This window comes from Mauremys mutica, chromosome 21 (assembly GCF_020497125.1).
Source record: "Mauremys mutica isolate MM-2020 ecotype Southern chromosome 21, ASM2049712v1, whole genome shotgun sequence".
NCBI classification, from domain to species: domain Eukaryota; kingdom Metazoa; phylum Chordata; order Testudines; family Geoemydidae; genus Mauremys; species Mauremys mutica.
In genome coordinates this window covers 3,846,662-3,862,066 of record NC_059092.1, presented here as the reverse complement: position 1 = coordinate 3,862,066, position 15,405 = coordinate 3,846,662, and the positions used below count along the sequence as shown (strand labels likewise).

General features: G+C 45.0%; 1 protein-coding gene across 11 annotated transcripts in view; it reads right to left on the bottom strand.

The window, feature by feature from the left end:
* Window positions 1-15,405, bottom strand: part of MEGF6 (multiple EGF like domains 6) — a 231,862-nt gene that overhangs the window by 67,899 nt on the left and 148,558 nt on the right. For all 11 annotated transcript variants that reach the window (XM_044996193.1, XM_044996194.1, XM_044996195.1 and 8 more), the window contains one exon: window positions 2,046-2,168. In XM_044996193.1, coding sequence (XP_044852128.1) covers window positions 2,046-2,168 — 123 coding nt within the window. The remainder of the gene's footprint in view (window positions 1-2,045; window positions 2,169-15,405) is intronic.

Genomic DNA, 15,405 nt, shown 5'->3' with positions numbered 1-15,405 from the left:
TTGCAAAATTTCCAAACTGAAGGAAGTATCTGAAGTTTCACTAGAAAGACTATTCTGGTGACATCGCCAACCCAGTTTTGTATTCCCGAGATATTCAGCAAAGAGTAGAACCTCCAAACTCTTTGAGGTTCTCCCATCGCTTTTTTTAGATCACATCAGATACGTTTGTGACCATCAGAACTGCAGGATTTCATCCTATAATTTCCCCAAAAGATGGGATATGAATCAAATGCAGCCCAAAAGCCTCACCCGTGGATGGAGAAATGCACCTCAGATTGTTTCCTTGGCACAACACTATCCCCTCGTGTCCAGGAACTTACTCCTCCTTGCCAAGAACTCATTAATCCTTGGCTCAGGAAAACTTGCCATAACAGGGAGCACAAAAGCTCCAACATTTTCCACATATGCTAACTTGATAATATCAAGAGAGAAAATTAAGGGCCTAAATCAAGGATTGTTCTTCTTTGATGTGCTGCTGTATAATTAATTTGTTACTAGTTTAAAAAATTGATTCGCCCACTCAAAGGAGATTTGCTTTTTTTCAAAATATGACTAGTCCCTTTTTCACTTTTCAAAACTCCTACTTTAGAAGGCTTTTTGGTCATAGGCTACCTCCCGTTAGCTACTAAGTCCACTGATGTGTGCTATGAACTCCATCTTCAAAACATTCATAACACACGCAGAATGCAGGAAGGTCAGCTTGTCTATACACAGTACAGCAACAAGACAGTCACCTCCCTGTCATCAGTTCAGGACTCTTGTTGGAAGTGACCAAAGTCCTTGCCATCTAATGTCTGATCTGTGGATCTAATTCCTAGCTAATAACTCCCCGCATCAACTGGCACTCTACGGGCACTCAGCACAGAGCCCAAAGACTGAATGAGCCATGGGGATCAAACCCTTTCTTGTCCCAACAGGTGGTCCCTTGACATCAGCAATGTCTGGCTAATAAGTGGGAAAGATGTTGTGAAGCTTTGAGATCCTTGTGGAAAGGTTTGGAATATCGTTAGTATACAGCTATAAGGGGAGGGATAGCTCAGTGGTTTGAGCATTGGCCTGCTTAAACCCAGGGCTGTGAGTTCAGTCCTTGAGGAGGCCACTTAGGGATCTGGGACAAAAATCCATCTGGGGATTGGCCCTGCTTTGAGCAGGGGGTTGGACTAGATGACCTCCTGAGGTCCCTTCCAATCCTGATGTTCTATGTTTGTTTCTATCAAGCAAAAGGTGCAATATGTAGTCAATGTAAGATACCATCCTCGAACTGAACCTCTTATGAAATACTGCTTGACAGATCATGGTTCTGCCTGAGTACAACAGGTTTCTTTTTCCTTTCTCTAAAATACTTTCTCCACTGCCAGCTGGGTTCATCAGCATCCCAAGCACGAACGGGCCTGCAACTCTCAAACGCCTTCTCACTGCACCTAACTTGGCTCCCACATCTTTAGAGTGTTCACTAATATTTGGTTTTGGATTAGACGACATCCTTCAGAACAGATTACTGTACGTAATGACTGGGGTCAGCCTCAAACCCAAGCAGGGCACACATGGAGCTAATCTTGTTGGTTCTGAGGTTAGTAGGGCCACAATGACAGCATTAACGAAAACCACACCATCATGCTTATTAGCCTCGTTCGATACATCTAGGCAACAAGAGTGCATTCCATGAAGCAATGGGCAAATCATTTCAGATAAAATAAGGACTAACCTGAACCTTTTACCCAAATTAACTTAACAAGAAACCTTGCTGGTTTGTTTGTTTGGTTTTTTTGGGGGGGGGGGGGGTGTTGAGATTCAAAACAGTAATTTTTTTGGGTTGGTTGGTTTTGAAAATGTCATGCCTCATAGCCACTGGAGCAGAAGCAGAAACAAACACTAAGAAATCAGCAATTGATTTCTGTCCTCTCAACATGTCACTGCCTTGCATGGACAATGGAAGGAAGAGGGGTGGGTAGAAGGAAACCATGTTTGTGCTCCATGCAGTGCTGCACGGTGGGGGATAAAAAGGAGAATTAGATGCTATGAAAAGAACGAAAGCTTCAACTTACCAAGGCAGGTCCTGCCATCAGTGTGCAGGCGAAAGCCTGGTTTGCACTCACAGTAATAGGATCCCAGGGTATTCACACATCTGTGCTGGCAGCCCCCGTTGTGAACTTGGCACTCATCAACATCTGCAGATGGGAAGAGGAACAGAAACCTTAGCAAGTAAGAAGTGCTCAATAACAACATTTAATATTCATATGCATTCTTTGGTATGCTTCAGGATGAACGTGTGTCCCACAATATATACATACAACACCTCTTGGGCTGTGAGCTGCAGCCATGCAGATAACTCAGGGAGGGAGAGGGAATGTTGGCCAACATCCCATGGACAAATCCCTACTTTTATGATGGCCCAACTTTTCAAAATGTTATGCACACCTTGTGCACACTTGACTTATCTGCATGACACCCCATGCACACAAGCAAGTCGGGCTGGCACTGGCAAATCTACAACTTGTGTGCGTGCATCAGATGTTGCCTGCAGGCTTTGGCAAAGTTGAGCTTTAGTGTCCATACAGAGAAGGGAGGACCTGTGTTCTGAAGAAGTGAGGTTTTTACCCACGAAAGCTTATGCCCAAATAAATCTGTTAGTCTTTAAGGTGCCACCGGACTCCTTGTTGTTTTTGTAGAAACCTTAGCATTTCTCCTGGCTGTTCGCTGTCTCCAGAGCTGAGATTTAACCATTAACCATCAGATTTAACCATTCAGGCCATTGTGAAAATCACAAGGACGGACATGCAAAGAGCACCAATGTACATCACAAGTCATTCAAAATAAACCATCCTTCAGACTTGACTCTCCAACAGTGCCGTCCCCACTAGGGGATCAGTTACACTGTGCAACTTTCAGATATCTGAATGTCCTCTCAGGATAAAGAGAGTAGAGATGGACTGAATTAAACTACTGGAATACTCCAGGGGGAAATCCCATCTCTGAGGCCTAAAGAAGATCTGTACATACTCTAAATCCTCCTTGTTCTCCCTCTAAACAGGCTGGGCTATCCCATTTGCTATATACATATTAAATTATTTATAATAATGACAAGAGTAAACATCTAACATTTACAGACTACAGCCAAAAAGAATACCTTAAAGCAGCAAGTTTTAAATCCCTAGATTCCCTGGAATTACAGGTTGGGATCCTAGCAGGGTTGACTCGGCCTTTCATCTTTCTGAGCAAGACAGACCAGGTTCCATGCAATTTACTTTGTAATAAAGATGGGGCTGGCTGAAGAACACCTTGAATATTGTTATTATTGAGCTCTTTCATCCCAAATTTTTCCAAAGCACTTAAAATTTCCAAACTACAGGTCTCACTTTACCTGTTGTTGCCATACAGCTAACCCTGGGGTGGAAGGTGACAGATATTTAATCTGTGCCCAGTAATTCTACATGTCATTAGAGGCCAGAAAGCAAAGAAAACCATCCTATCCCACAGAGATTGTGTATAATGGACTTGTATGAGGAATTTTTCATAATGTAATGCCATTTGTTTAAAGTCAACTTGACCCCACATATGAAACTCTGAAATGTGTGTTGCAATTTTCTTGTCTGCCCTTTCTAGTTCCTTCTACTGCACAGATATCCATGGTACCCTGGCTCTCACACCAAAACAAACTAGGACAAACTGAGGCAAAGCTTTCTACATAGAGAAACCCATTTGGCCAGCATACCTCTGCGTTTCCATTTCAATAATTGAAACTATCTGGGCTTGAATAAAAGCCATTCTCCTTGCCAGAACAATCTTGATTTTTTCCTCCAAACAATGAGCATTCTTTCAAGGGTTCAAATGTTAACCAATCCATTATTTCTTGGGCACACATCCTATCCCACCTCATATTTAAGACTATAAAAGAAGTAGACAGTTTGTGTTTAAAAACAAGAAATTCATTCCTGTTCCACAATGACTAAGTCGTACATAGTTGTCATTAAATACTGTAGAAACAAAGAAATTTCAACTGAAATTTGAAAATGACAACGGAAAAGAAAGGCTAGTATCATGAAATGCCCTTCTCTCCTGTCTGTAACAGGAAACAACAATAATCCTAGGAGACTGTTGAAAATGTGAGACCTTTTGTTAGATCACTTGTTTTTCTAATTTGTAATAATAGGTTCTCAAACCAAAACAAATTCTTCCTTTAGGTAGCCTGGCCTTTCTGGAGTCACACTATTGCATGCTATATGGGAGACCATAAAGAAGAGAATTACAATAGCCAAGAACTCAGGAGCAAGGTTTTCAGTAGAAGAGTGGTTAGGATAGTATCAGGTGACAGAACATGGGGAAAAGCCATTTGGAAATATACAGAGGAGCAGCAACTACAGTGTAGCTGGCCCCACTGAACCGAACAACAAGGAAGATGAGTTATGTCAGCCTGGTGCATCCCAACACATGAGTTTCACAGCACAGAGTACAACTAAGGATACCTTTCCCTTGCAAGCACCTTCATTACCCTCTTGCCAGCAACACAATGAATAACAGAAGTAACTTGGAAGAAAGAGCACAGCAATTACCAAACATGAGGCTGCACGTCCTGTTCTTCAGAGCTGAGTGGGAGGAGGACAAACAACACTCCTACCATAGGAGTCTAAAATAAATAAACTAAAAAGAAAAGATCAGATGGTGACAACTGACCAAAGCCAGGACCCTGGCTCATAAACACTAGGTCCAAGGAGAGTCATGCTGGCTATTAGGAACACAGGCATGTGCTGTTCTAGTTTATGTAGGTGGCTTTGGGTTCATTTCAGGAGATAAACAGTAGTGGCTGCTTGCGTGTGTCCTTAAACCACAATCACAGCCCCTCTGTCAAGCATCAGAGGGGGAGCCGTGTTAGTCTGGATCTGTAAAAGCAGCAAAGAGTCCTGTGGCACCTTATAGACTAACAGACGTATTGGAGCATGAGCTTTCGTGTCCCTCTGTGGGGAAACATCATACCCAGTGCTTTGTCGTTCAATTTAATTTGAACATGGATTTGCTTCTATCAGAGCCAACTCACTTTCCCTACTGCACAGGCAACGCACAGAGAACAGGCTCTTCAAAGCCTCTCTCCTTCCTGGCTTATGACACCCAACCTTCCCTCTACTAAGCCTGTCAAACCCACCCTCCTCTCTCAGCCTGGGCCTCCCCATTCTTAGTCAGTCTTCCAGGAGCTTTTAAAAGGGAAATGTGATGAAATAAATAAAACAGTTAAGGCAGGAACTGAATTTCTGTGCACCGGGCTTATGGACTTGGGAGGTTTCCAGTGTACAGGATTTACAGTACACAAGGGGAGAGCATTCCTGAGAGTCCTGCTGTGCTGGCCAATACACTGCCATGGAGATCCCCTGATGGATTTACTCAGCGACAGCTACCGTATCTTACCTCACCCTACACAGCGAGCAGCAGCAGAGGAAGCGATTCATTTTGGATACATAAAAGTACAGTGAGGCAGACATCACCAACCTAGCACATAGGTCAAGCCAGCAGCAGAGTGATATGGCCTGGCTGCGTGATGAACAAATACACGTCAGCACTGAATATAAATAACACTGAGAAACAATTCCTCAGTTAGTCATTCTAGGGTGTTTCCTGTAACTGCTTGTGCCTTTGCATGTAAGCCATTTGCAGGAGCTTGTCCCAGCACACACTTGAATCATATTTGGAATCCCCTCTACCTGCCAGCATTAGGACCTGCCAGTCCGAACTGTTTTCATTCCTTTCTTGCCCCCTGCTGATTGATTCAACAGCTGTGACTGTGCAAGGGATCTAATCAGTCTTCATCTTTTCTTTGAAAAGCGTGACTAAATAACCCTAACCCTCGAAGGACAGAGTGCTTCCTAAAACCACAAAAAGAACCTGGTTAGTGCTCCTATGGCTCAGTTACAGAGTATACTAGAAACGCTGTCATTTCCTTCTAGCACCTTTCACCTGGGGGCTTCAGAGCATCTGCAAAATGTTAATAAACTATGCGGCACCACACATGTGGCGAAGGTCCCGGTCATTAGTCAGTGGTGGGACTAAGGCTCAGAGAGATCGAGTGACTTGGCTAAAGTCACAGAGCAGTCAGCGACAATGCCACGGGTAAACACGAAGAGCCCTCACTGTCGCCCGGCTCCAACCTCTAAATCACACTCCCCTCCCAGTCAGGAAAAGAACCCAGGAGTCCTGACTTCTGGTCTCCCGCTCAAATGGCCGGATAACACTTCCCTCCAGGCTCCCACCACATGTGGATTTTCTATTAATATCTTTATATGAACAAGATACACCATGTTCCAGGCTGTGGATTAAAAAAAAATTCTCATTGACTCCCAGGAGAAATGTCCATTTCAACAGACACTGTTGAGGAGCAGCGCCGTCTCGCGGGGGAAGAAGGCATTTTAAAAAATAAATAAGAGTGGTATCTTTTAAAGTAAAAACAATTTAAAAATTCTGATGCGAAATCTTGCTCCAGTTGGTACCCTTCACACACTTTCTGAGCATACCAGTATTACAGGGGAAAGACTGTGGTGAAAGCCTAAAGTGCCTGCCAAGCCAACCTAGCTCCAGCTAAAACACCTTCTTCCTAAGTCTTTGCAAGACTTAGCTTCTACAAGGTCCTAAAGCCTGTCATGTATTTACTCTATGCAGGGTGGATAAACCAGTTTGTTATCTCGAAGGCCTAGCAACAAAACAGCACCATGCTTGCAGCATGGGATCTGAGAATGACACCTTACTCCCATAGTCCACAGTGGCTGAAGGCACTGCATAGATAACACAGGGAGACCTCTGGGGAGGGATGGGTTACCTCGCCTTGATGTCAAAGTGACCCTCTGATGTAGAAGCTGTGCTGATAAGCTCCACAGAAGGCAGGGCCCAAACTCTTTGGCCAGAAGATCAAGTCCTTTGCATGGAGAATGAGGGGGAAAGGGAGAAACTCCCTGCTCCCCAAAATGAATTAAATGTAAATTACATAGAAAAACCTACAGAGAATCCAGCCGTTGCCAACCTGTTATTTGTGCTTGTTTCCACTAGCCACGATGGCTGGAAGGAGAGGGACCTAGCAAACATGTTCCTGCTCATGTGGTCCAGGGGCAATATGAGCACAGGCTGGAATTATTAAACAGTCAGAAAATTTCCTCCATCTGACCCATTATTTTAGTGCTTAGCTTGAAGGCCATTGTCCCACCAGCAGAGAGAAAACTAGCAAAGTAAAAAACATTCTACAGTCACCAGCTTGGGTACAGTCTCAGCTGGCACAGTTCAGAAACTTGAAGCATCTTATCCACCTCCAGTGAAAATCTAGAGGACACTTGAACACTTTCTCTGGTTCGAGACAGCTGGAGAGTCTCAGAAAACCATTAAAGGTGAAATAAGCTCTCACTGATGAAGACAAGGCTGAGAAAAGAGAGGATCTGGTTGAAAGCAGGTTCATTTACTTGTGGTTTTCTGTATGCAGCTTTACTATCACTGTTAATTATGAGCTATTTATGGGAGTTTCCCTTCCTTTCAAGCCCAGCTTCTGCCTGTGATGCTGCATTTTGGGGACCGAGAGGTCACAAAAGGAGTGAGTGAGATTACTGCAGTGAAGTAACACATCAACAGACAGGGCATAAGCTGGAGAAGGAGGAAAAACAATCAACACACCAACAGTCAAATTTGGTGGCTCTCAGTCCAGCTGCCAGTGGACAAGTGTCCTCAAAATAAAAAACACAGTTACAATGGGTACTAAACTGGCACCCCCACTAGCACTCTTAAGAGAGGAACCAAAGACTGAGCGAATTTGGATACTGATCTAATCTACATACCCCAAGGTGGTCCTGCCAGGTGCAGGGTGATGCCATGTTGGGGCATCTTGTCCGGAAGCTGCCCATGCCATTCCTGTTCTGTGGACAAACCGCAGATCTCAGTCCCCAGGCTGTCAATCCGGCACCTGCCACCAGCACTGAATTCACATCCTCTCCCTCTCTCACATACACACGGAACTTCGACAATACCCTCCAGTGGCAACAGGGATTGAAGGGAAAGAAGCCATGGGGCCAGACTCTTTGTTCTGCAACAGGCTGTTGGTGCTGCTCCACCAGAGCCATGAACCTCAAAGAACCAGCCCCCGGGGAGTTAACAGGTGCATAGGAAATCCCTGGGTGGTACAGAGCTCACCTACACCATGTCACTCCCACCCCCGAGCACAGGGGGCATGGTCAGAATCCGGGTGCAAGCACCAATACTCTCAGGGCTAGTAGCAAACCACCCCCCCTGCCAAACCTTATCCTCACCAGCATAAAGGTGTCTTAAACCTACCTTGCTCTTCCTCCCTGTGCTGAGTTCGGCTGGAATGAAGGATCAGGCCCTTGGTGTTCTACTTCCCTTATTGCAACGATTTTACCCAATGAGCCCTGATACTCCTATAGAGAGACAAGGCGGGCAAGGTCATCTCTTTTATCGGACCAACTTCTGCTGTAGGAGAACCAAGTGGAAGAAGAGCTCTGTGCGGCTCGAAAGCTTGTCTCGCTCCAATAAAAGATAATACCTCACCCAATCTGTCCCTCTAATATCCTGGGACTGACACAGCTACAACAACACTACATACATTCCTGTAACCTATCCTTTAAGAAATGTTAGCAAGCTCTAAGCGCTGTCAAGGAGCTCATTGTATTACTAAAGGGATTTGGGTCAATATGGTTTGTGTAAAACAACTGCCCATTTGTTTAGCACGCCCCAGAGCCTACATTTCTTTGTCAATATGTACACAGGCTTTGAGAGCTGCAGTTCTCCAATAAGTCAATGTATCTGAGATCTGCCTGTTCATGTTTGGCTCCCTTGGGTGGAGGTTTCAGTGTGGGAAAGAAGATGGGATTTCTCTGCTTTTGGTTTTGGACTGACGTTGCAAAGGCCAATCCAACAGCTGTGCAGGGAGAACTGGAAAGCCAAGCCCCTACACATTTTAACAGCTGGAGTAAAGATCCCAACCTTCAGGTAATTCACAGAGTTATGGGAATAATTCACAAGCTGGGTGTGACTTTCAAGAGTGCCTAACTCTGCCCCCATGGGAGTCAATGGGAATTTGATCATTGTTTTCAATGGGAGTAGAGATAGGCCAACATGAAGCACTTCTGAAAATCCTTTTTTTTTTTTTTTAAGTGAATATGTGCTTGATTAACAACCCTAGTGAGTGTAGTCATCTGGCACAAAACAGGTACAACATGGGTGGTAACTGCATTAACCAGTGGCCTTCTGGGGTGAAAGAGTAATTACGGCCCATCCCGTCTGGGCTGTCTGATGAGCCTGCCCATAAGGACACAATACAGCATGGAGAAATAAAGCACAGAGTTTATGGTGTTAGCAATAAAGACGTGTGTGCATTTCAGTGGGGTTTCCAAGTACGGCGTGTTTGTCCAAACAATGGTGAATAGGAGTGAAAGGGGAAAGGCCAAACTAAGAAAAGGAAAACAAGGGAGGAATGAGAAAAGTGGTGAATATTAACAATGTCCGGCAGAAAATCTTGCATGGAGTCAAATATGGGACCCATTTAGACTATATGTACCTCAGGGAAAGCCAAGTGCAGCTGGACCTGTCAAAAGACAATGCACTGTTCAATGTATTTGAAATCACAGAATCTCAGAAATGACTGAGGGACCTAGTGAGTCATCTACATTGTTCCTTCCGGTACATTTGTTAATACATTGTCCAGTCTAGATTTAAATATGTCAACTGCTGATGCTTCCACCATTTCCCCTGGAGACTGCTGCACACCCAAGAGATCTCACCATCAGGAAATGTTCCTGATGTTCCACCTAAATTTATTCTTAAGCTTCCCCCCAAATAGCTCCTCTTCCCCTTCATAATTGCACATTTCAAACCTTTGTAAGCATATGCTGTCTATCGTACCCCTTCCCACCTTTGCTTTGGAGGGAGGCCAATGCTTCAAACACAATCCCCTCGCAGTTCCAGCAGCAGGAGTATGCAGCACATTTACCACCACACACTTCTCACCTAACCAATCCTCTTCTTTTTCTGCCTCTGGAGTATCTTATCTCCCTCTGTATCAGAAGAGTTGTTTTTGGATATATACTGTATGGCCCAGTGAACAAATAAAACCTCTAATCCCTCAGACCTCGGATGTGAAGACAACAATTTTATCTCCAAAGGAATCTTCAGTTTTACAACTTTAGAAGAGATGTCACAGTGTAGCTCTGCAAATCAAACAATTTGCTAATATGGAGAAGGAGAGAGAAGCGGCACCTTCATGCACACTCCAGAGCTGCTGCTAGGGCTAACAGTATATATGCTCTGCAAGATTGTAGGGCTGATCTTAGCTGTGCCATTCAGCAGTCCTGCATTGTCGCTTCTACAGCCGCATGGACATACTCACACAGATGTGGACTGCAGAGCTGTGAAACGGCAGGACATTTTCCATTCTTGTCTTGAATATTTTGCCGAAAGAGGTTCAACATTGTGACCACTGTGACAATAACTTAAATTTAACAGGTAGGTGTCACCTTCATGGTGCACTGCACTGCATTTGACTGGAGGATGCAGTGCAGCTTTTAAACCATATATTGGAGCATGATATAATCCAGTGGTTCTTCAATTCCTGCAGGTGGCTTTTCTCTTATCTCCTCCACACTGCCAGACTCTCTCTTTTTTCCAGACATAGTTGCTACAAGGAAGGTATGGAATTGAGATTGGAGCCTAGGAGAGGAGCTGTGTAGGGGCAGATCTCCATCTCTAACAAGAATTCCCTATCAGAGAGTTTTACTGGAGAGAGGGCAGCAGCAGATTGCAAATTACTGAACCATTTGCACAGAGGCAGTTTCTCTCCTATGAAAGGCTGAGGAGGAGGAGGAGAAGCGAGAGGAGAAGATAAATCCCAGCTGTAAGCCCAGGCAGTAGATATGCTTTTGGGGTTTGCTGTATTTGAATAAAAATCCAGTGCCAATTTTAATCTCTGTGGTGATTAGCCTGGATTACAAAGCAGGGATGCAGGAGGAAAGGTTAATTAAAATCTCTAAAAAGGAGTGCATGTGGGATTGGGCTACTTTATCTTTTCAGTACCAGTTTGTTAAAGTTGATTACAGCAATTATAGGAAATACTGAGACTGAGCGGCAGTGGAATCAGCGAAGCACCAAGTTGCAGAATCAGACAGACTGCTAATAGCTCAAAGCAGTGCAAACATGCATATTGACCCGGATCGATTGTCCCGCTGTGCAGATTCCCCTTGGAAATCAGTAGCACAGAATGGGACTTGGAGACACTGGAAGAAAAAATAATTGGTCTGTGGTCACTTTTTTCTCATTCTGTTCCCCTCCCACCCACTGGGCAATCTGGAGTTGTTAGGGCTCTGTTATGCCACACATCCATTGTGATAAAGTCTAGGTAAAATACAGCAGGTTCCAACAGTGAGAGAATTACCCAGGGGCAGCAGGTTTTTCATCTCTTTTTTGGTCTCCTCTCAGCAGGAGCTCCCCTCTGCTCATCCCCCTCCCCATTTGCTCCCATCACCCTCAGGTTTTCCATCCTCTTCCTGTTTAAGAATACCAACCCATATTTTGCTGCTGATGCTCTCTCCGGTGCTTTGGTCACCAAGACGACACACAGGCAATGCGGGGAAAGGGGAAGTTGCTGTTGGCATGTGCCTGGACAGGCTTAGGCTTTCAGTGCCAAGCTGCAGTGTCCAACCACTACAGCCGGAGGGTCTGAAGATGTTGATTCAGAAAGATCAAGGGATCCCAATTAATACTTTGGGGCAGATCATCCGTCCCACTTGCCTGAGATGGGGCAAATGGAGAGGCAACCACCTGAAAGGCCCCTTCCCAGGATTCTCCCAGAGGGTGTGGAGTCCCCCCGGCCCTAGGGCACATGGCATAGAGGAGAAGTGGCCGCACTTGGGCTGGGTCTGGGGGAGAGCATCAGGGAGTTGTAACCAGCTTTTAGTTGTCAGTTTCTCCCTTCCATTTCCCCTAGGCTGCCCTGGGTGGCAGAGGGGACTCGTCCTTCACTAGGCACTGCCCCAGGTTCAGGCAGGGCCAGCTGAGCTCCTGTCCTGGGAGCTCCCAAAGTCCAGCAGGGAAGCAAGAAGTGGAGCAGCCGGAATTACTCTTACCCCTGCCCTGCAATGCAAGAAGCAGCCAGTGCGGGAGCTGCCGAACAGCTGCGACTGGGCAGAGTAGTTCCTGGAGCGGCAGGGGAGGCAGCAATGGGACTGATGCAGGTACTTCAGTTTACCCTCTGCAGGGTGCTGCTCAGGGGCAATACTTCCAATTCGTAATCAAATACACATTTTCTTCTTAATACGGTGGCCCCTGCTTTAGAGCCTCTCTATCCTGACTGTGTTGGGTGGCCTCCTTCACCACGCCTAGCCGATAGGTGGTGCTCTTGATGAAAACGAAACAATGCTTTCCACGCCCGCCGCACCTTTCACCCGAGGTTCTCAAAGCCTTTACACGACGACTGAATCAAACCTCACACAGGGACTGCTATCCTCGGGTACAAAGGGATGCAGTGACTGCAAAGAGGTGTTCAGAAGCATGCTGGCTACATAGGAGAAATCAGTGGCATTACAACCGTGTTGTAAGGACCATTGCTCTCAAGCTGTTGCAGGGAGCTAATCCCATCCTGCCTGGGCCTGGTCTTTACTCACATGAGTAGATCTGTTGTAGCCGATGAGATTATGCACAGGAGTAAGGGCTGTAGAACGGGGCCCTATGTGCTTTCCAGAAATGTGACGCAAAAGACCATCTGTCCACCATACTGATCATTATCGTCTCATTGTTCCCTCATGCTCCTCTGTCTGACATTGCCTGGACTCTGGTCTTAAAACGTGACTGTCAGCTCGTCGGGGTAGAGACCATCTTTTTGTTCAGTGTTTGTACAACACCCAGCACAATAGGCTCTTGGTCCATGACTTGGACTTCTAGGCACTATTACAGTAATACAAACAAACAACAAACAACAACAGGAGACTCCCAGCCACCATCATCCCACCCAACATTCACAATACAGCCCAAGACAGATTTGCTTTTGGAACTGGATCTTATTTTTTCTCTTCATAACCCTCCTCCTTAAATTTGGTTCCAGGCCCAGGGAGAAACACCAACCAAACTGGCAGATCCATCAAGGTGAGCAAGCAAGCCAGCCAGCCGTCTCCAGCCCTCGGGGAAATGATGAGAGAGAATTTTGCTTTTCAGTGGAAGCACTAAAGCCACCACAGAGCTGGGGTCACTCTGGAGCCCAAACTATTCATGTGACGAAGAGGTCAAAACTGCTCTTCAATCTCTATCCCCATCCTTCAAGAAAACAGCAACACTCGCTATTGCGATTTCATAATATTTAATCTGTTTAAATACAGATGCAAAATGGAGTTATTTAACCAAAAGCGGCTCCCAAATTCAGAGTCAAGTCACTTGCTGTGTCCTTAACTCACCTTTGTTTTGCCTCAAAGCAACGCAATTGGGAGAGTCAGCCCAGCTCTTCCCTGGCTCACATTTCAGTCTAATCAAGGGACTGATTATCATGCATTACTCAGAATGGAACACAGGTGTTCGTAACAGGCAGGCATCAGGCTCTCCTCCCGTTGTAACCCCTCCTCCTCTCAGACCCCTCTCCTCATCGTTACTCTACAGATGTCCCTCACTGTGCTCTGTGCCATTTTGACTGTACAGCACGTCTATGCACGGAACTGGCCTGCAACGGGCCATGTACACCCCTGGCACCATATAAATGACAAGAATACACACAGCATTACAGACTGGTGGAAAAGCAGGACGTTACCCCAAGGAACTCACAGTCTCATTGAGATCAATTGGTATAAACAAAAACAAACAACCGTGTTATGTATTGTATTGCATTGCATTTCTGTCTATGTTATATGCATTTATGTCAGATCTATCCCTCTGCAAGGTCATAACATAGGTCCCCAAAAGAAAACACATTGGATATTAACATAAGAATAGATACCACAACTAATCTGTTTTATCTAGTAATGAAAGGATCTCAGAGGGAACCTTTGGTACTGGAAGGCATAACCCTACATTAACACTTTACAAAGAAGTAACTCAGCATAGGGCCTGTGTTACAGAAGCATTACAGAATATGTTTGCCAGAAGCTACTCAATATATTAAGGTGCCAGCCATAGGCATGTACTATATTGAAATGCCTGCTTGCTGCCCTTCTCTAGCTGCATGACAAAAGTTTGATGTATTTTTGAAGATGTGCATTGCATGGAACCAATGCATGTGGCTGCAAAAATAGGAGACAAAAGAAAGACCCAGGACCCATGCTATGGTCTATGGACCAAAGGGAAGAAGTGCAGTCAGTGAAGCAGGATCACCAAAGAAAACTGCCATTGTACTGTATCAAACATACCATTATCAATAGACTGCTGATCATGTGCTCTGCCCTACCATGTGAGAGGACTGGATTTGATTGTGCTTCTAATTCAGTCGGTGCTGTCCTGGAGCTGCAGTAACTCCCTAACAGCAACACTTTGCACTGCTATAGAGACTTTCATCCAACAATCTCAAGGTCCTTTGCACGTATGAAGCCAACCTTGCATCTCCCAGTGGGGTCAGTATCACACAGATTGGGACGTCCATTGGATAGGTGGGTACACGGTAGATGGGTGAGACATTTGGTGGTTGTACTTTAAATCATCTGGCTCAGTTGACACCTTTTGAGATTTTATTTCCATTTTAGGTCCCCAAACTCAAAAACAAATTGAGCCAAAATGATGTGATTTCACAGGGTTTCCATAAATTAGTCCAAACACATTCAAAACTAGGCCCAAACCATCACCTGTACTGATGTAGGAAGAAAGCAGCAGCACTGGATGGTTTAACCAATGCATCTTGGAGGATTACAGTTCAGAAATCTAGCTCCTATTCCAGACCCAGGGTCATCTCTTGGGCAGAAAAAGCCTAATCCATGCCAACAAAAATCTGCAATATCTTCGAGTGATCTAGTCTTCACACCTCCACCAGTATTAAACTCAAAACTTTATCAGATATACCATTCGAATACTTCATGCTGGAGTAGGCCAATAATTCACTTCTCTTTAGAAGGAGCCTAGGGAGAAATTTTTATTTTCTATTCACTACTTCTCTGCTCTCCTCCTTCTTGGAAATCTTCTCTCTTGGATATTTCCCTGCTACAAAAGGGTGCCAGACAGAATCTCTTCAAAGAAAGAAATATTTGGCTCACTTGCTATATTCTGTCCTAAAAGAGAATATGCCTGGCTCGCTAACCCACCCTTTGCCTGGAAGACAAAAGAAAAAAAAAGCTGCACAAGACGGATTTAAGGTTTTCAGATGACCATTTTTCAATTGGTTTCTTATATTGTTATACGAACGAGGCTTCTTCTGCAGCTGTGGAAGTCTTTATCTGGGGAACAGTAGCCAAAGGGACAGGACTGCTT